The sequence below is a fragment of the Magnolia sinica genome, chromosome 17 (genome assembly GCF_029962835.1).
Source record: "Magnolia sinica isolate HGM2019 chromosome 17, MsV1, whole genome shotgun sequence".
NCBI classification, from domain to species: Eukaryota; Viridiplantae; Streptophyta; class Magnoliopsida; order Magnoliales; family Magnoliaceae; genus Magnolia; species Magnolia sinica.
Window position 1 is genome coordinate 12,150,091 of NC_080589.1, and position 20,426 is coordinate 12,170,516.

At 39.6% G+C, this 20,426-nt stretch overlaps 1 protein-coding gene across 6 annotated transcripts; it reads right to left on the bottom strand.

Moving 5' to 3' along the window:
• Nucleotides 1-1,361: 1,361 nt before the first annotated feature.
• On the bottom strand, nucleotides 1,362-20,362 carry LOC131230981 (uncharacterized). Of its 6 annotated transcripts, none has more exons than XM_058227022.1 (11): nucleotides 20,205-20,362; nucleotides 9,421-9,540; nucleotides 9,244-9,348; nucleotides 6,387-6,635; nucleotides 6,183-6,298; nucleotides 4,967-5,031; nucleotides 4,599-4,882; nucleotides 3,662-3,809; nucleotides 2,141-2,184; nucleotides 1,700-1,854; nucleotides 1,362-1,598 (listed from the first exon to the last, which is right to left on the bottom strand). In XM_058227022.1, the coding sequence occupies exons 2-10, from the start codon at nucleotides 9,437-9,439 to the stop codon at nucleotides 1,730-1,732; spliced, it is 1,155 nt and encodes a 384-aa protein (XP_058083005.1). In that variant the 5' UTR covers nucleotides 9,440-9,540; nucleotides 20,205-20,362; the 3' UTR covers nucleotides 1,362-1,598; nucleotides 1,700-1,729. The 6 variants fall into 6 exon arrangements, with proteins under 6 accessions (XP_058083005.1, XP_058083004.1, XP_058083003.1 ...); XM_058227021.1 differs by having other exon boundaries at nucleotides 9,244-9,352; XM_058227020.1 differs by having other exon boundaries at nucleotides 2,141-2,181; nucleotides 9,244-9,352; nucleotides 9,421-9,588; nucleotides 20,205-20,356.
• Nucleotides 20,363-20,426: the final 64 nt, after the last annotated feature.

The window sequence follows — 20,426 nt, forward strand, 5'->3', positions numbered from 1 at the left end:
ATCCCAACCTCTCTCTCTCCCTCCCTCATCCTCCTCTTCCAAGCCCAGCAACCACCCACCACCATCACCCTCCTCTCTCTCTCCTCTCCACTCCCTCCCTCCCTCATCCTCCTCTTCCAAGCCCAGCAACCACCCACCACCATCACCCTCCTCCTCTCTCTCCTCTTCCAAGCCCAGCAACCACCCACCACCATCACCCTCCTCTCTCTCCTCTCCACTCCCTCCCTCATCTCTCAATCCAAGCCGATGCCAACTCAACCCGACTTGGTACTTCTAACCGAATCAGACTCGGTCCGGATCAGTCCAGGCCAGACTGAACTCGGATCGAGTCAGGCATGCTGGACTCGGTACCAAGTAGGATCGAGTTCGGGTCAAGCCTATTTCAAAACCGGATCGAGTCGAGTCAGCCCTAACTCGGTCCGACTCAACTCAATGCCCAGCTCTAGATATAACATGCATATAAAGTTGGACCCACATGCAGAAGTGCACTTGGGCTTAGGAAAGCACTCAGAAAGAATGCAACAAAAGCCATCAGGCCCATTTAAATGTCTAATAAGTAGCAGTCCTACTTATCAAAGGGGTAGAATATTAGGGTCCATCTGATTGCCACTCTTTTTCCACGTATTTCTTTCCCGTGCTGAGGCCAACCGGACGCCAACAGCCCACAATGGTGTCAGTGGCTGTTGGTACTTGGGCGGGTTTCAAATGGACCTTCAATGGCTGAAAATAGATCGATGGTTTAGATCTTTATATGGGCTTGCATGTTCCAATGAGGTCTTTTCAATGGTCATTTCAGATCACCCAAACATGCTACGTTTTGGCACATGAGAGGGGCCTTAGATTCAAGCATCTCCATTTGTTTCAGGAAAAGCTGCATGCTGTTTCCCCTAGCTAATCTATGGACCACACAATCGACTGGTGGGAAAAGAAATAAAATGGAGTTCTAACATGTAGCACCCTTCTTTTGGGCTCAAAAAGAAATAACATCTTTCCTTGTGCGTTTCCCAAATAACACCTTTTGTTTTCCATACTTGGTTTTAGAAAAAAAAAAAAAGAACACTGGTTAATATCCATCAAGAAAACTCGAAGAGGGTACCATGTTGGAACTGTTCTAGTTGATTGTTGGACACGGGAAAAAGACCTTTCCAATCCTGGTTTCAGAGAGGGTAAGGTTAAGGTTCTCGTTTGGGAGAAAAGAGAGGAAAGGTTTCGGTTGGGGGTTTGGGCATTTGGGAGGGGTAATATGTTCATTTTCTTAAATAACTATGGTTAGTTTTTTTCCCCCAAAAAATGAATGGTGAGTGGTTTTTTACCATATTTGGAAAAATGTACTAGGGTAGGGTGCTATATGTCAAAACCTCTAAAACAAACCAAACAGGTCCTTGGCATTGATGAAGAGAAGAAAACAACAGCAGTGCCAAGAGCTCATTGTGAAAGATGCTCTATAAGCAACACAGTACCTGTTGGGGTACAGCTACATTTCTGAAGTTTGGTCCACCTATCAGATGAGATGAACACAGCTTCCATCTACTGAAGTGTGGTCCACCCAGTCCACTATTGCTCAAGTTTGTAGATTGCAATGGACTCCATGAATCAATCTGTCCTCATAAAATGCCAAGAAAATAAGAAGTTATTGGGTCAGGAAGTAAAATGAAGAAACAGAACTTAAAATAGAAAGAGAAGCAGCAATGTTCCTTACCAATTACCATTGCTCTTGATCTTGCTATTCCTAGAACTGCGGTGTCGACTGAACACATAAATCCTCCTCGTCTTCTTCATCATCGTCATCACCAGCACTTACCCAATTACTAGGATGACGTTGCGACCAACCATTCCCATTCAATTCCGTTCTATCTACAAAGCAATTAAAAAGAAAATGTTTTCAGCACAAGACATTCATTTGTGACCTTTCAGAGGCTGTTGGGAAGAACACCCAAATTGTACTCTAATCATATTGTCAATGGGTCCACTTCCTTTCAGAAAATGTAAACTGTGTTCGGCATGCATCAAGCAATATTTATTTCCTTTAAGGAGGCTCCCATAAACAAATATTGATCTGTTCCAAAGCACAGTCCATCCATGGTGAAAGGACAAAACAGGCAAACACGCCATTAACATCTAAAGTGGCTTTCTGTCTAACCTTGGGGTTCATCCAAGCGATCCGTTTCCATTGGCCGCCAACTGCTATATTTTGTCAAGGAGTACTTTCTGTAAAGAATTTTAGAGAATATGGCCAATATAGTTCAAGCAATAAATAAAATTATATTCACACTTTTTGTTTCAAATTCTAAATGGTAGCATTTGCACCTAAGGATCCCTTGCTCAGGTGGAAGATGAGGGTCAATCTTTAAGTAGGCAGGCTGCCATTGAACTTTTGTCAAGCTACCATGAGAATGAACTCCACTCCGAATCTTGATCAAGCTAGGGCATTCCATAGAAGTGCCACGCTGCAATTTCTGAACCTGGTTGTGGTGAAAAAGGCTTTAGCCACTTGCCTATCAACAGAGAGACTGACCCACCTGCCTACAGCCCGAATGGGCCCACCACTGTGGCAGGCTTCATGGACAGCAATGTTGTCAAAATAGCTATCGTATCACAAATTGTAATAGGCGTTAAGTTTTATCTTAAATCGTAAGACATTTTCTATGTTCTTAAAATATCAGAAAATAATCTGAAAAATATAAATAAATCAGAACTTTTAATAACTCATCAATAATCCATTTCCCATCAATATACAAAAGGTAATGCAAATCATGATATTAGAAATGGAGAACTTGTATACAGTATACACATTGTGGTCATAGTTGTCAAAATCCTATGATTTATGATTTGCAGTTTAAGTAAAATCTTGGGCAAAACAATTTGTAGATACATGTAAATCCGAAGAAAAATGGATGACTTGTCAAATAATAATGATCATTACCACAATACATATAGGTCGACATGATCATAAACATCTATAAAAACATTCCTGATAAGTCATAGGTTAATTTAGTGTCTCAACCAGTTACTTAAAAAACATAAGGAAAAGAAGAATTAAATAATTAAAAAGATTCTTATTGACCATTAATTTATATGTCAAACTGAAAGCCAATATATATATATATATATATATATATATATATATATATATATATATATATATATATATATATATATATATATATAAAGGAGAACAAGTATAATTTGGAGATTTGAATTGTAAATCATATGATTCAAATCATAGAATGGTAGGATTCATCTAAAAAGGAATTCAAAGTGGGATTATTTTTTTTAAGGTAGGGTTTCAATTGCTTAATATTCTACTCAAATCATGAATTGTAAATTGTAGGATGTTGACAACTACACGATGGAGCACTAACTAGGACATTCCAAGCATGCAAAATAGAAGGAAAACATTAAACATCCATTTTTGTTTTTTATTTTTCTCGACAGTTCGCACATGCCTTGAGAATTGGAATGGGTAACCAGAATTACAGCTCCAGCTAATAACATCGACGTGAAACATGGAATTGGATGAGGTTGAAGAATCCTAACCATCAAAAGTAAGGACAAAAAAAACAAATGATTTCTATATAGCAATTTAGCACAGTTATGTGCACCATTTATTTTAAAAATTATGATATATAATGTGCTCGAGCAGAAGATAATCTCGGGATACGGATCGGGAACATTCTCTCCAATGGGCAATGTCTTTGCCAGACCAGTCATGTTAAGCCTCCGCATCCCATTCTGTTCCCCAGCATTAGGACTACCTTCCATTGCAACGCGTCTTTCTTCAACTCCACTGGAGCTTTTGGCAGCACTTCCTGTTTGAGACAAGCTAATCGGATTTGGTTTGACACGAGCTTATTTGTACCAAATTGCAATAAGTATATTCAATAAAGTGGAAATCACCAGATTGCATTTTCCTTTATTCATGCTGTGGGACCAGGCCCCAAAACTGTAATTAAGTTACTTTCAAGTTGTACTTCAAAGCAATGCAACCACAATTTGAGGAGCAACTTCTAAGAGAAGTAATTACAATTTGGTAATTTCCTCTCCAATTAATGAGGTTTGCCAAGCCCACGTGTGTACAAGGGATACCATGTCCACACCACCAAATAAGCCAGTCTGGCAGACAGGTAAAACATCCAAGCCAACCGATAGGTGGGTCCGACCTTGAAGATGATCTTGCACAATAATCAGTCTGGTCCACTCATCAGGTGGGCCAGTGTTAGAAATAGGTGGACGGCTTAGAAAACTTCAGTTTTAAGTTTTCTTTGCCCTGCATTAATTTCATAAACTGTGACCGACCTGATTAGTGGACCGACTTGATTCTTTTTTCTTTTCTTTTTTTCTGAAAGGCGTGGACCGACTTGATTCTTGGTCCAGGGAATCAATATAGTGGGACCCTTCTGATGGATGGAATTGATCTTGCAGCTATTGCCATGCTAGCACATACGGTGGCATGGACATGAGCTACCTTGTATACACGTGTGGACATAGGCTCATAGCAAAGCTCAGTAAACTAACTTTTGCAATTCAAATCACTTGTGCATCCAAACATGCCCTTATGTGATGTTACCATTCCAAAATAATTAAGTGAGAGACATGACCTGTGAGTTCAGACCAGATCCTGGTGTGGTCGGAAGGGTTGTCAGAAACAGGAGATGGATTAGCTGCTCTGGACTTATCACGTGCAGAAGTATGATGTGCACCATGTGCCGGGGAACCTGTTTCATGATCATCCTGGTCACAGGAGACTGGATCTGCTTGAGGGGGCTCTGAAGTATTTCCCTCACGCAGCTGCGATATAAGCATCGTTGCAAGGACTAGCGTTGTATCGAAGTCTGAGTTTGTGCCATCAGTTACACCAAATTTTGGTGCCATTAGAATGGGTCTGTCCATCCAAAAATCATATATGTTCTTACAAGTAGAAAAATAGAGATACTGTTGAACTAATACCCATGAATGAATCTCTTACTCGCCAGCTTTCTCAAAGAACAGGTGGATGTCAACTTCACATCCCTCGCAAAACGAAAGAAATGCCTGTTGGAGGAAAGCAAAAGGAATTTAGAGCCAGAAACCTCACATGAATCAGAAGGATCTACACCTAGGAATAAATTTAATTGGATGAGCTTCAGTGCCAAAGAAACAACAGCCAATTTATAATGGACGATGAATGCTAATATTACACCCACTCAGAGAATGTGAGACATGTATCATTTACATGAAATCTGGAATGCTCACCCTGCTTGAATGGACTCCCATCTGTTGCTAGAAACAGTAAACAACTTTTTTTGCAGCCCTTTTTTCCTTAAAAACTCAGATCAAATAGCTAGGATTAGGCCATGGCCCCGCTATGTGAGTGGCCCAGATGCCGTATAAATGCCCCATGTATCCCCATGGACAGTGTGATGTTTGGGTGAGATATTATGCAAGCAACAATCACATTCCTCTATATTTGAGTAAAACAACAGTGACTATAATAGAAGAATGACAAGGGCAAATAATAAATGAAGGTTCGCATTCCAATGATACCGGTACCACCATAAGCTTACAGTGGTACTGGGCAAATGTGGGGCCCACAAGATGTGTTGATACCATCCAACCCGTTTATCAGATGCATCACCTCAGAAAACCCAAAGGGCCCAAAACCCAGCCCGCTCCAAAAATAAGGCAGGCAACAGCAAAGGTAATAAGCTGGGAGCGAACACCAACCTTGAATTTCACAAGGGCTGGCTTGATTCATGAAACAGCCTGCATGTTGGCATAACCCTCATTTGAACTGGATGAAAGGTCTGAATAGCCTTGATTATATATACATAACATGATGGGCCCAACATGCTTCGGTGTTCCTTCTCAATATGTTCCTTGTGCTGTGGCCCAACTGAGTTTTGGATCAGGCTCATTTTTAGGCTCTGTAAATTTTCAGCGGTGACACATCTTATGGACGAGTTGGATTCCGTGAATACATCAATGGGCCCCACATTATGGCGGTACCGGTATCACTACGGCGAGCACCATAAACGAATTGCAAAACAAAGCCAGCTGAGGCAAGAAAAATAAAGGGCAAGTTGCATCTATAAGTTGCAGGTGGCTAATGATTATTTCATTTATATCAGGAAGATGGGCAGATAGGAACAGGATTTCAACATCATGAAGCTTGAGAACATCTACAAAAGCATGGGTTACAATGCCTTCAGTTCTTTGACGCCAAATGTCACATCGACAGCATCTCCAGAGTGTGTATACTGCAAAAACTCTTCTGATGGATCGATCCAAAGTTGAGTGTGTAAAGCTGCATCACTGTTATCTGCCATTGAAATATTGAATAAACATTGGAGCCCGCGGAACTGAAGAAAGATCCGAAAAGGAGGAGATAACACGAAGTTTCAAGCTACCTTTGGTCGGATCTATATAACTCCTGAATTCAACAGCTTTCCCACCTGCATTCCCGGAGTCCGAAGGTGAGGATGTGGGTTCAGTCGCAATGATGGTAATCTCCTGAAGCGATGATTGGAAATTCGCTAGCAATCTGTTGAAATCGCGAGGCCTCACTACAAAATTACTGGGAAATTTCGTCCTATCGAGAGAGAGATGTTGGATGTCAGGTTCAACGTTGCAGCTAATCCAGTAGGCTTTCCTCATGCCTGTGCCACATTTCACAAAGGTTTCTTATGATAAACTTACTTTAAATACCGAAAGAAAACAAAACACAGAGCGACTTTTCAAACATCTTCAGCTATCATAGATATATGAGTAGTATTACATGCACGCAGCATTCAAAATATTGGTATCGCTACAAGTTTCACCGGCCAGGAATACAGAAACAATATCGATAACGCCAACAATATCACCGATAACTGGAAATGTTGGGGAAACATTGGGGAAACATGGGGAAAATGATGGAAATTTTTAGTGAAACTTCGGGAGATACTAAAATACACATATTTGCATATTTAGGAATCAAAATATTGCAAAATGAATGCATACATAACATGTTTCCATTCAATAGGGACGTAAAAGCATGTGTTGTCATAAGAAACTAGTCCAAGCGTCCCATCCATCCCATATATCCATCCAACCAACCATCTCATCTATCCATCTAAAATACAACCTTCCATCCAAACATCCACAGATATTTTAGAATATTGACAACACACAATATTTTGATGAGAAATCGTCAACAACTAGAAGGAAATGAAAACTTGTGGTCTCGATATTGCCCATGTTGCGATAACAATAATATCACGATATGATCAATATTATTGTTGACAATTTGGAAACTGCATACAACAATGCACCCATAAAAACAAAAAACAAAAAAACAAAATTGAATTTCTGAGACTACCAGTGTTATAGGCATCACTATCAATGTTATCAGTATCACCGAGCTGTAGATACGGATAATATTGGAGATATTTCAATAATATCGAGGATATTCCGAACAATGCATGCAGGTAATGTATAATGTATGAGGGATTATAGTTTCCAAAGCAACACTTGTACAGTTGGTTGAGGCTCCCAAATCTGCAAATGTGAGGCCCGTAGATCAAAGATCCAAACCTTTGATCCACTGGGTCCATTGTAGATAAGTGACACCCAAGAATCTAACAGATTGAAGAATTAGCCCATCGATTGGCGTAAAAATAATGTGGCAAATATCACCGTGAGATACTTTTGCGAAAAAATATAACAAAACAGTATTATTGCTATAATATCTCTAGATCCAAAATATCAGCATTTTCCATTTTTCACAATTTTATACAATAACATCCCAAAATTAATGAGAATTTTTTTAAGAATTTTAACACACACACACACACACACACACACACATTAGATTATTTATTAATTTATAATAAATATTAATTTACTTTTTACTTTTAGCAAGATTTTTAAAAACTCATGTATTGAGAAACTCATGAGAAATTATCGTACTGAGAAATTCCTGAGAATGAGATTTGTCACTATGCATACAAATAGACAGTTAGCAAGTCCACATTCAATGGAATGAAATATGCCAAAAATCAAAGGTTTAGGAATTAGGATCCAGGTTCAAATCAAGAGAGCAAATGATACATTCAATGAGGTTAATCATGTAAAGGTACTATCATATCATGTAAATTACAAAACTCATGGTTAAGGGTGCATTTGGTTGCACTGAATATCATGAGAGTTCATGATCAATCAGTCTAATTTGGTGCAAAATATCAAGAATTTCATGATAATTGTGCACCCAAATGCACCTTAAGCAATTGTAACCAGTGTTGCAATATCGATGATATCAGCCGATATTATCGATATTGCATGTCAGCGATACAAAATCGATAGGTAATAACAAAAAAAAAAAAAAAAGCCTAAATTCCTTAATATCGGCGATAATATCGCAAAGTATCGGTGTGTATCAGCGGTATCGCAAGATATATATATATATATATATATGTTAATATCGACAACGTTGCCCTTAAAAAAAAAAAAAAAAAAAAAACGATTTTTTCCCATTTTTCTTCAGATTTCTCCCTTCTTAACCTGTTAGTGGGTGGATGTTAGTCCATCCTTTGCTTGGATTTGGGGGGAAAAAAAACACTTTCGAAATCAAAATCAAGATTTTTTTGCAGTTGGGACCGTTTCTCATTCGGTGAGTAATTTTTCATTTTGATTCTTTTTTTTTGTTTAAATCATATAGAATGTGTGAAATCTTTTTCTTTTTTTTTTTTTAATCCTTGATTCTTCATGTTTTGCATGGAAAATCAAGGATTTCAACATTCAATTTCAAGATTTGAGTGTAGGTGGCCCGATTTAGGAAAATTTTGGAAATTTTTGAAAATTTCCCAATTTCTCCCAAATTGCTTGCAATATTGCATTCCAAACATGAAATCAAGCATATATGAGGCTTGATCTATTGATTTGTTAGCTTTTTTTCAAATATATATATATATATATATATATATATATATTAAATTATTAATCTTTTTCGAAATTTCCCTTCAACCAGCGACCAATTGAGTGCAATTTGAAACTATTTAGGAGTGTTTGATGAAATGACCATCACATACACTCTAATTTTCAGATTTGAGTGCAAGTGGCCCGATTTGGGAAAAATTGGAAAAAAATTTGAAATTTCCCTAATTTCTCTTAGATTGCTTGCAATGTTTCACTCTGAACAAGAAATTAAGCATGTATGAGGCCAAGGGTGCGATATGTAATGCGACACCGATATTTCGAACATTGATTGTAACAACTAGAGTAACATACCATTGTGGCAGTCTAATGTCCACTGCACTTTTGTTGCATCCGAATTGGGTAAATGCACGCATAGACGATCAATACTTGTAATAGGTGTCCTGAGAATAGAACAAACTGCCTGAACTCTAGTTAGGAGTGATTACATGCTGCATTATTCTAAAGAATATGCTAAGGACAGTTGCGTACCTTCAAAAGCACACTGCATTGCACCTGGGCTGCTGAAAGTGTATAGACATCGAAAAAATCAGCTTTGAGTGTTATGGACTGATAGGCTGACCGGGAGGAATTGAGAGTATGAAGAACAAGCTGCACAATAAAGCCATATATCTTTTCTTTTTCTTTGCTGAAATGAAACTATGGAATCAATCATCATCATAGAATGGGCAGGAACCTTCTAGCTACTTCACATGAATGCCTAAGATGGTATTAAGTGGCAATCACCCAACAGCCAAGAGTACTCTAGAAACCTTCTAGATAATTCTATGCAACTCTCTACAACAACCCAATAGAGAACTTCAGAACATTCCAGAGGTCTCTAAACTATTCTACATGCTTCTGCCCTTCTCTAGAATTTCTCTACAACTCTACAGCCTACATATCTCCATCCTACTCTAGACGTCTCTACACAGTATTTACAGGCCTCTTAATCTACGACAAGAGCTAAAATTGGCTGTGTCCCTGGAATAGCCTCCATCAATGTCCGGCCTGTGACATATAGGAACCTGCTTATCAGCAATGACTGCAACATATAGTCTGCTGACTCACGAGGCTCCATGTATAGGCAGCCATGGATTGGTGATTCAAACTATTGACTGGATGGGCCCCAATATGGATGGGGGAGGCCTTGAAAATATTCCAGTTTGGAAGGTTCCAAAACTTTGCTCAACAGCAGCCTACAAATACATTGTTGAGGAATCTAAATATGCCATTTTATAGATATTCATTTCGAATTGCAAAAATCATATTATGCACGAGCTTTTTTAACTAAAAAAATCTCATTTATGTGTCAGGGCGCAAGGTGACGGGACAGCCGGGATGAATTCCAACTCTCTGGGTTCTTTATCCAAAAGGATAAGAAACCAAAATGCTCTGCCATTTGTTTTATCTAATCAGAGCTGAGTTGATGTTAAAAAGGCTGCATTCTGTAATTCATTCATTCTCCATGAAAAAAATGTATAGGCACTATCATATCCTATTCAATTGGAGCTGCCCACGTTCAAAACAGGCCCTAACATTCTAACCATAGTACAGAAAATGCCATCCATCGCATGTAAGCTTCTACGTAAGCAGATGGAATACTGATGAATTTAAAATTAAAAATAAAAAATACTTTTCCTTACACAGCTTTAGTAGAGAATGATTTGATGATAATAATAGAGGAGAATATTGAGAGAGAAGAAGAAGAAGAAGGAGAGCTTGGGAGAGATGTTGTTTTAGACTTGTTTGCCCTAACACATAATATTTTATTATAATAAAGAATATAGCACACCGCAGGAGAAGAGGGAAATGTGCACATGCACTTACACTAAAAGGGGTCACTAATCCACTAATCACATACACAATACACTAGCATTCTCTATACTCCCCCTCAAGTTGGAGCATAGATGTTGATCATGCCCAACTTGTCACAAACACGATGAAGAGCATCTCGACTCAAGGACTTTGTAAGAACATCAGCAAGTTGATCCCCAAATCGAAAAAAAGGAGTGATGATTTCCTTAGAAGCTACTTTCTCCCAAATAAAGTGACAGTCGACCTCAATATGCTTGGTTCGCTCGTGGAAAACTAGGTTACGAGAAATATGGATGGCCGCTTAGTTGTCACAGTGAAGAGGAACAAGATCCAAAAGAGGATAGCCAAGTTCTTCAAGAAGGTGGCGAAGCCACACGAGTTCACATGTCGCATGAGCCATATCACGATATTCTGCTTCAGCCGAGGACCGGGCAACAACTGGCTGTTTTTTACTCTTGCAGGTTATAAGATTGCCACCTAAGAAGGTACAGAAGCCGGATGTAGAGCGGCGATCAAAAGTATTACCTGCACAATCAGCATTGGAATAGCCAGAAAGATGAAGATGACCATGCAACTGAAAGCGGAGGCCAAGACCCAAGGCTAATTTTAAATACCGATGTATGAGGTAGACAACCGTGAGATGGGACGTACGGGGAGCTTGCATGAATTAGCTAACAACCCCCACTGGAAATGAGAGATCTGGGTGAGTAATAGTCAGGTAAATAAGCCGGCCTACAAGTCATCGATACATCTCGGGATCAATAAGGAGAGCACCATCATCTGATCGAAGCTTCTGTGAAGTATCCATGGGAGTGGGAGCAGAAGCAGGCTTGCACCCTAACATGCCGGTCTCCATGAGAAGATCGAGCGCATATTTTCGTTGTGACAAGACCAATCTAGATGATGAGCGAGCAACTTCAATTCCGAGGAAGTAGCGAAGAGGATCAAGATCCTTGATCTCAAACTTGGTCTTCAAAAAATCTTTGACCTCCCTCATTCCAGCAAAATTACTACCGGACAGAACAATATCATCCACATAGACAATGAGAACCATGATGCCCGTCGATCAATGACATATAAAGAGAGAATGATCGGCATGACTACGAACAAAGCCAAACTCCAAGAGAGCCTGACTAAATTTTTCGAACCATGCATGTGGGGATTGTTTGAGTCCATAAAGAGCCTTCTTCAATCGGCATACAAGTGCAGGGTTGTGAGAGGCAACAAAGCCAGGAGGTTGATGTATGTAAACTTTCTCTGCAAGATCTCCATGGGAAAATGCATTCTTAACATCAAGCTGAAACAAGGGTCATGATAAATAAACGGCCAAGGAGAACACAACGCAAATCGAATTAAGCTTAGCCACCGGAGAGAATGTCTCAAAGTATTCCACACCATGAGTCTGTGTGTAACCCTTAGCAACAAGAAGGGCTTTATAGCGATCAATTGAGCCATCTGGAAGAAACTTGATCGTACAAACCCATCGACAGTCAACAGGTTTATGGCCTAAAGGAAATGGCACAAGGTCCCAAGTATGATTCTTCTCAAGAGCAGACATTTCTTCTATCATCGCCTTCGTCCAATCAGGACTCTGAAGAGCATGTGAGAGAGATCTAGGAATAGTCTGTGATGAAAGGGAAGCTGCAAACGACTGAAAAGACGGTGAAAGATGATCATATAAAACGAAATTACTAATGGGGTGTTGAGTACAAGATCGTGACCATTTGCGCAAGGCAATAGGAAGATCTAAACTCGAGGTAGGAGAGTCACCTGAGCCAACATCCAAAGTGAGCAGAAGGGTGGATGGCTGAGCGTGTGAAGATTTATCTCGACGATGATACACTTGCAGAGGCTGAATGGAGGGGAGAGGAGTTTTCCCATGATCACTAGTGGAAAGAGGATAAGAGTCATACTCCCCGGATCGGCTTGGAGCGGGGAAAAAAAAATATCCTCAAAGAAGGTTACATCGGTAGAGATATATTTCTTTCGAGTCAATGGGTCAAAGCATTTATACCAAGGATACCCTAGAAAGACACATTTAATTGTCATTGGGCTAAGTTTATCATTACTCTCATCCAAAATTTGAACAAAGCATGTACAACCAAAAACTTTAGGTGGTAGAGGAAATGGATTATCATGAGGATACAATATAGTAAATGAAGATTTGTAAGACAGGATACGTGAGGGTATACGATTAGTAAGAAAAGTAGCAGTTAGAAGAGCATCACCCCAAAAATGTTTACGTAGATGCATACTAAGCAGAAGAGTGCGAGCAACTTCAAGGAGATGACGATTCTTGCGTTGTGCAATACCATTTTGTTAAAGTGTGCGAGCACATGACGTCATAGACAAAATGCCATGTTCCTGCAAGAAGGACAGAAAGGCAGCAGACATGTATTTCCCTCCATCATCAGAATGGAGGGATTTGATGGAACAATGAAATTGAGTGCACACTTTATGATAAAACACTTTAAACGCATCAAACACTTCACTTCTAGATTTCAAAAGATAAATCTAAGTCATGCGTGAATAATCATCAACAAAGGTAACAAAATATCTAAATCCAAAAGTGAAGGTAACCGGAGCTGGTCCCCAAACATCCGAGTAAACCAAAAGAAAAGATTGAGATTTCCTCCCAGAAGACCTAGGAGGAAACGTAGCACAATAATGTTTAGACAATTCACAAATATCACAGCATAATAGTTTAGTGACATATAAGGAGGGAAACAAAAGTCTCAATCTAGCAATGGATGGGTGACCTAAGCGGCAATGTCACTGAGTCATGGACTCTCGATCTAGAGAAATGGTACTAGAAGCGGCAACGGGTGTATCATCAAGAAGATAAATGCCTCCTCACTCATGCCTCCCACCAATCACTCTTTTCGTCTGTAGGTCCTGAAACAAACAATAAAAAGGGAAGAAGGTAATGGAACAAGTGAATGATTTAGTAAGAGAGCGAATAGACAATAAGTTTAATGGAAAACGAGGCACATGCAAGATTGAGGACAAAGACAAGGAAGAAGAAAGAGGGATGGAACCAATCCCAGAGATGGGAGATTGGGTTTCATCTGCGACTGTGACATACTGAGCGTTAGGAGAAGGAGAATAAGAAGAAAAGAATTGAAACTTACCAGTTATATAGGAAGAAGCTCCAGAGTCGATGACCCAGGAGGTAGGAGAGGATGACGCAAGAAGGGCAGTACCTGACTGGGCCGAAGCTGCGTGAGAAGGCTCGGGAATATCACGAATGTGAAGCCGCATAAGGCATCATATGAAGCCCAAGAAATAATAAGAGACTCCCCTGAAGTAGACTGCTCAGCTGTCGGGGTGGAAGACTGTGTCTCAGAAGCAATTGTGAAAGCAACAGAAGCAGCGGCATACGTAGGACGACCATGTATCTGCCAGCAATAATCAACAGTGTGATTATTTCCACCGCAATGTGAACAAATGCGAGAACCATCACGTCCTTGTCCACAGCTACCACGACCATGAAGACTACAGCCGCCACGACTACGATCTCCCTCATGGCCTCTACCACGACCACTAAAACCAGAAATGCGCCCTGAACTCAATGATGGTACCCGAAGACCAAAAGAGGACTGATCACCAGCAAGATGTGCCGAACACTCGGGTGGCACAAATGAATGAGAAGAGTAGAGACAGTAGCACGCTGACACATGGCATAAACTATCGTCCATAGAGGAAAAGAATTCTGCATAACAACCTGATCTCGAACATGAAGATAATCAGAATTCAACCCGGCTAGAAACTACATGATACGAGTATCATCTCGCTGCTCATGAGCATGTTCATAATCCTCTTTACATTTGGAAGGAAGAGGCTGATACATATCCAACTCATCCCACATACCCCGAAGCGTCGAATAGTAATCTTTTAAGGATCTGGAGTTTTGTTGGAACCAACCAATTTCTTGAATAAGCTAGAATACCTGTGAAAAATTTTAAGATTCCAAGAACATATCATGAAGCGTATCCCAAATGCCTTTAGCCGAGGATAAAAACATCACTGAGTGGCTAATCGAGGAATCCATACTATTCAACAACCATGCAATAACTTGATAACTCTCTTTTGTCCAAGACTTGTAGGTAACATCTGTAGAGCTTGGGGGATCATCCAAAATATACGACAACTTGTCACGGGCTCCTAAAAATAATTTTACAGATTATGCCCATTGAAGATAGTTGTCACCATTCAACTTAGTGGAGGTAATCTGCAAGGGGTTGGATTCAAGAGACCTTATACCAAGAGATGAGGGCCATTTGTCAACCATAGGAGATTCCAAGAGAGATAAACCTATGCCAAGAGAGGCCCTACGCCAAGAAGGATTGATTCAAACAACTCTATCTCACTCAATCCTTCAAGAAAATAAGAGATAAACCTCAAACAAATATCAATCATCCAAAATACTATGAAACGTAGTCAAAAAAGGCCTAACCGAGTGAAAAACGGCCCAGCCGCACGTCCGTTTGAGGTTAAAAACCTCTCAAACATTAATCTTAAGTAAAAAAATCCTCCATAGGTAGCTTGGGAGGAAGATTTCGGTCCATCTTGAGCAAAGAAACCAAATAAAAGCTTACCGATTTGAGGTAGATCGAAGAAAAATGGAAGATAAGCTCAATTTTCGAATTTCTCTATTTCGCCCAAAATACCATGAAAGGAAGTCCAATAAATTCTGAAAAAATCATGACAAATCTTCTAAAATCAAGATCTATCAAACCTCTAAACTTTTAGCTCAAACGGAGTTCATGCATTCATACAACGCTAATGTCAGCCGTATGACTACTGACGTCAGCAACGTGACGTGTCGCCTCTCAATCTGTTGGATGCGGAATGCTTGGATCTAGGCTCTGATACCAAGTAGAGAATGATTTGATGAAAATAATAGAGGAGAATATTGAAAGGGAATAAGAAGAAGGAGAGCTTGGGAGAGATGTTGTGTTAGGCTTGCTTGCCCTAACACGTAATATTTTATTATAATAAAGCATATAGTACACTGCAGGAGTAGAAGGAAATGTGCACATACACTTACACTAAAAGGGGCCAATAATCCACTAATCACATACACAATACACTAGCATTCTCTATAGCTTTTGTGACATTGGATTGTGTTCTTGATTTTTCATTTTGGTGACTAAGTTCAACTGAAAAGGGAAAAAAACAGTTCTATACTAGTTGATAGTTGATGTTTTGAGGCCAAAGATGCATTCAACTATGCCACGTGTGCGCTTTTCATAAATGAAGAGATGTGATCATTTGGCCTATGCAGTTAACTGCTATTGTGGCTATTAGATTACATGTTTGAGGAGAAGAAAGGTGGGAGAGAAATGGATGTAGAGAGATTGAGTGTCCCCCTATCCTTAAGAATCCTAATAATAAAACCCCAATAACAAAATAACATGGTATTCCATACGAGCACCTAATCATCACCAATAATGATAGCATACTCCACAAATTCACTCACATCCACACACATACACAATCTTCCACATTTCCCCCTTAAACCGGAGCATGGATATCACGCATGCCCAGCCTTGTCCACGATCTCCTAAAGGTTCTAGGAACTATGGCTTTTGTGAAAATATCAGCTAACCAGTCATTGGATTTAACAAAAAGAGTGCATGACAACTTTGATGAGATCTTCCCACTTGTGAAGCAACAGTCAACTTCAATGTGTTGGGTCTCATGAAAGACTAGATGAGAAGCAATAGGGACATAGCTTGACATTGCAATGTAACAGAACAGGAATGCAAACCTCAAAATGCATTTCCTGAAGAGGTTGAAACCAGATAATCTCACACATAGCATGAGCCATCGAATGATATTCCGCCTCAATGAATGAGCGAGCCACAACAATATGCTTTTTACTTTTCCATGTGACAAGATTACCTCCCACAAATGTACAGTAACCACTTGTGGTATTCCTAACATTAAGGACCCTACCCAATCTAAATCACAATACTGACTCAATAAGTTGACCGTGATTATGATATAGTGATCCCTTGTCTATAATAGCCTTCAAATAGTGAAGAATACGCTAGGCGGCCTCAGGGTGATGAAAACACGGTATTGCATGAACTGACTAATGACATTCACAGCATAAGCAATGTCCAGATGAATTATCGTTAAATAAATGAGCTTTCCCACCAAATGCCAATACATGCTCGGCTCACTAAGCCTTTGCTCCATATCATTGAAGCAATGTTTATCTCCACAAGAATCTCTGCTACAAAAGCAACCAACATCCCCATTTCTATAAAAAGATCAATGATTTCCGTTAAGGGATGAAGATTCCCTGTTTTTTCTAAGCCACTTCAATGCCAAGAAAATCTTTCAAGAGACCGAAGTCCTTGATATCAAAGGTACTGGCCAAGAATAATTCAACAATTGTTATCTCAACAAAATCATCAACATAAACGACGAGGATAGTTGTGGATGTACCAGCATGCTTCATGAACAAAGAATGACCATAGGAGCTCCAATAGAAACCAGTTTGCAAAATTATTCTATTAAACTTCTCAAACCCCACTCTAAGAGACTGCTTAAGGCAATAAAGAGCTTTCTTTAGCCTGCAAACCATTTCCTTTGTTCCAGATGGATATTCTTTGACATTGTCTGATTGAAACACTTATTTTGGTATCAAACTGAGTTTGAATAAAAACATTTTCACATTTTAAGGAACTTCATTGCCCTTCATCAAGTGAATCCACATAAATCTAGAGTAAGCATCAACGAATTAGATTTAAAAAAATTTATAACAAAAAGTTGAAAAAATTGAGACAGGACCCTTCACATCAAAGTGAAACAAATCAGAAATAGCTATGATTTTATGATAATTTGGAGAAAAAGTGGTTCGACAATGTTTTGATTACGGACACGCTTCACACTAGAAATCAACATCATTTGGAAATATATTAGGAAATAGCAATCATCATCATCTAAGCCTTATCCCAACTAATTGGAGTCGACTACACAAATCTTGTTCCCACATTCCACTCTATCAATGGCAAGGTATTCTGTATCGGTAATAGTGACCATGACGGTCGCCGCCATTACTGATATGGGTATCGACCGATACAGGGGGCATAGCGACCATTACAACCCCCTGTAACAGTTAAAATTTTATTTTTGCCAAAAAAAAATCTTTTAAAAAATCTCAAAAATCCAAAATAATGTAATTATTTCAAATATGTATTCGTTGTTTATTTTGAACATAATTATGGTAGCGTAACGGTCCACTCTTTGGTGAGAGTGTTGCATCCAGTTGTTTGGTAAATTTATGAACATATTTATATATCTCTAATATTTACACATCACAATCAAGTATTAGAACTTTAAAAAAATTTTAAAAAAATCACTTTTTTCATTTTCTTTTTTAAAATGGCCCTTATAGCTTCAATTCGCTCAAATTGCTTCAATCTACGGTTTTAATCATAACAATTATAGTAAGAGTGGTCAAAATCTGTTGTAGAATGATCTAGGAAAGTTTTTGAAATGAGAAAAGTGAAAAAAAAAATAAAAAATGAAGAGAAGAATATTTTTAAATAGAAAAAAGTTGTCATTTTTCGACCGCTACAGGGGTAACGGTTGTTATGCCCCGTATTGGCCGTTACGGCCCCTCTAACGACCAATACGTTACCAAAAAACCAACTACCCTATTTCACAATTGTATCATGTAACGGTCACAAACGTTACCTATACATATCAGCCTTTACGGTCGTATCATAACAAATACGGAACACCTTGATCAATGGCCATAACTTCAATTAGATCATAGGTCATCAAGTCTTTTCTTACTACCTCCACACACGTACTTTTGGGCCTTCCCTTGCCCTTTTGGAGCCTTCACCTTATACCAACTCACTTCTTCTAACAAGGCACAATTCTTGGTCTCCATTGCACATGACCAAACCATTTCTCTACATTCCCTCATCTTATTACCTATTGGTGTTACTCTTAACTTCCCTTGTATGCATTCATTTCTAATTGGTCTGTCGTCTTGCTACTCATCCATCTCAACATCCTCATTTCAACTACACTCATCCTATGAACATATTGTTTCTGAACTACCAAGCATTTTGTCCCACAAAACATAGCTAGTCTTAAAGCTATCCTATAAAATTTCCCTTTCAATTTGAGGGGTACATGACGATCACATAAAACTCTAGAAACACGTCTTCATTTCCTCCACCCTCCTTGAATTCTATGGGCAATATCGCTCTCAATCTCTCCACTCTCATAATTGTCAACCCAAGATATCGAAAGTGGTCATTTTAGGAAACCTATTTGTCAGCAATCTTAACTAATTCCTCATTTTCACTCCTATTGTTATTAAAATCACACTCCATATACTTCATTTTAGTCCAACTATTTATTATCCTTTAGATTCTAAAGCACCCCTCCATAAATCTAGCTTCATGTTTATGCCCTTCCTCATCTTTTCAATCAAAACTATGTCATCTACAAGCAACATACACCATGGGATCTCTTCCTACAAATGCATTGCTAACTCACCCATAACCAAAGCAAAAAGGTATAAGCTCAATACTGGCCCTCGGGGATCCTTACTCTTGCTCCAGTGGTAGACACTCAGGAGTTTCAACACCTGGTCAAGGGTTCGAGTATCCATAGGTGGTGAAATCCCACTATGGCGTGAGTGTGTGGGGGTGTGTGTGCATCTTTAAATAATAATAATAATAATACCGGCCCTCGGTGCAGGCCTAGGGTAATGGGAACTCACTTGTCTCTCCACTAGTGATCCTCGCATTTGTTACCACTCCTACATACATATCTTTAATCATGTCACCAGATTAACTCTCTAGGGAACCTATAGTAAGCTTTCTCTAATGGCCACCCTGCACAAAGCAATGGATTGTGTAGATGAGCATGTCAATGAAGCAGATTATATGTACACGTGCAGTCCACCTTTTTTCTTGCCGGGTCATCTGCATGGTGGGTCCAACATTTTGCAGAGATGATAAGTCTGGCACTCACGGTTGGCACGTATCGCTTCTAAAGGCGAGTGTGGGGCTAGCAAACATACGGATGGATGACCGTTGAAATCACCTAAAACCCATCATTGATTGACAGGACAGGGATTGTATGGAAAGGTCCATATGCCGCCATTGGTTCAGTTATCCAGATCATTTGGTCTGTTGGGCGCCATCATTGATGGACCATGTCCTAGAAATCTACTCAATAGTGCAATCCTAACCTTTCAAAGTGTCCTGCAAGTAGATGGTCAGGAAGACAAATGCATCAACACTCCACATCCAGCTGAACAAAAAGGTCTCAAGATTGGTGGTCAGGATCTTCCAATCTAGGTAATTCTTGGGAGCATAATAAATTCCGTGCCACTTCGCATCAATCCAACCGTCCGGATTATTGAAATATGATATGTTTTGAAGGTTGAGAGATGAGATGATGGTGGTAGGGATTACCTGAGAAGGTGATGCTTGGATGACGAGCTCGTTGCCTACACGTGCGAGGCACGTGATGGATCGATTGAAGGTTTTGAGCGCGTTCCCGCTCATTGACAACTCCATCCCCCTCTCCCGCCAAAGCAGAACTCGAAAAGAAAGAAATGTGCTTCTAGATTTCATTTCCGGGAGCTCTGATAAAGGACGCGATATGCGTGTGGTCCGGGGTTGCATGAATCTCTG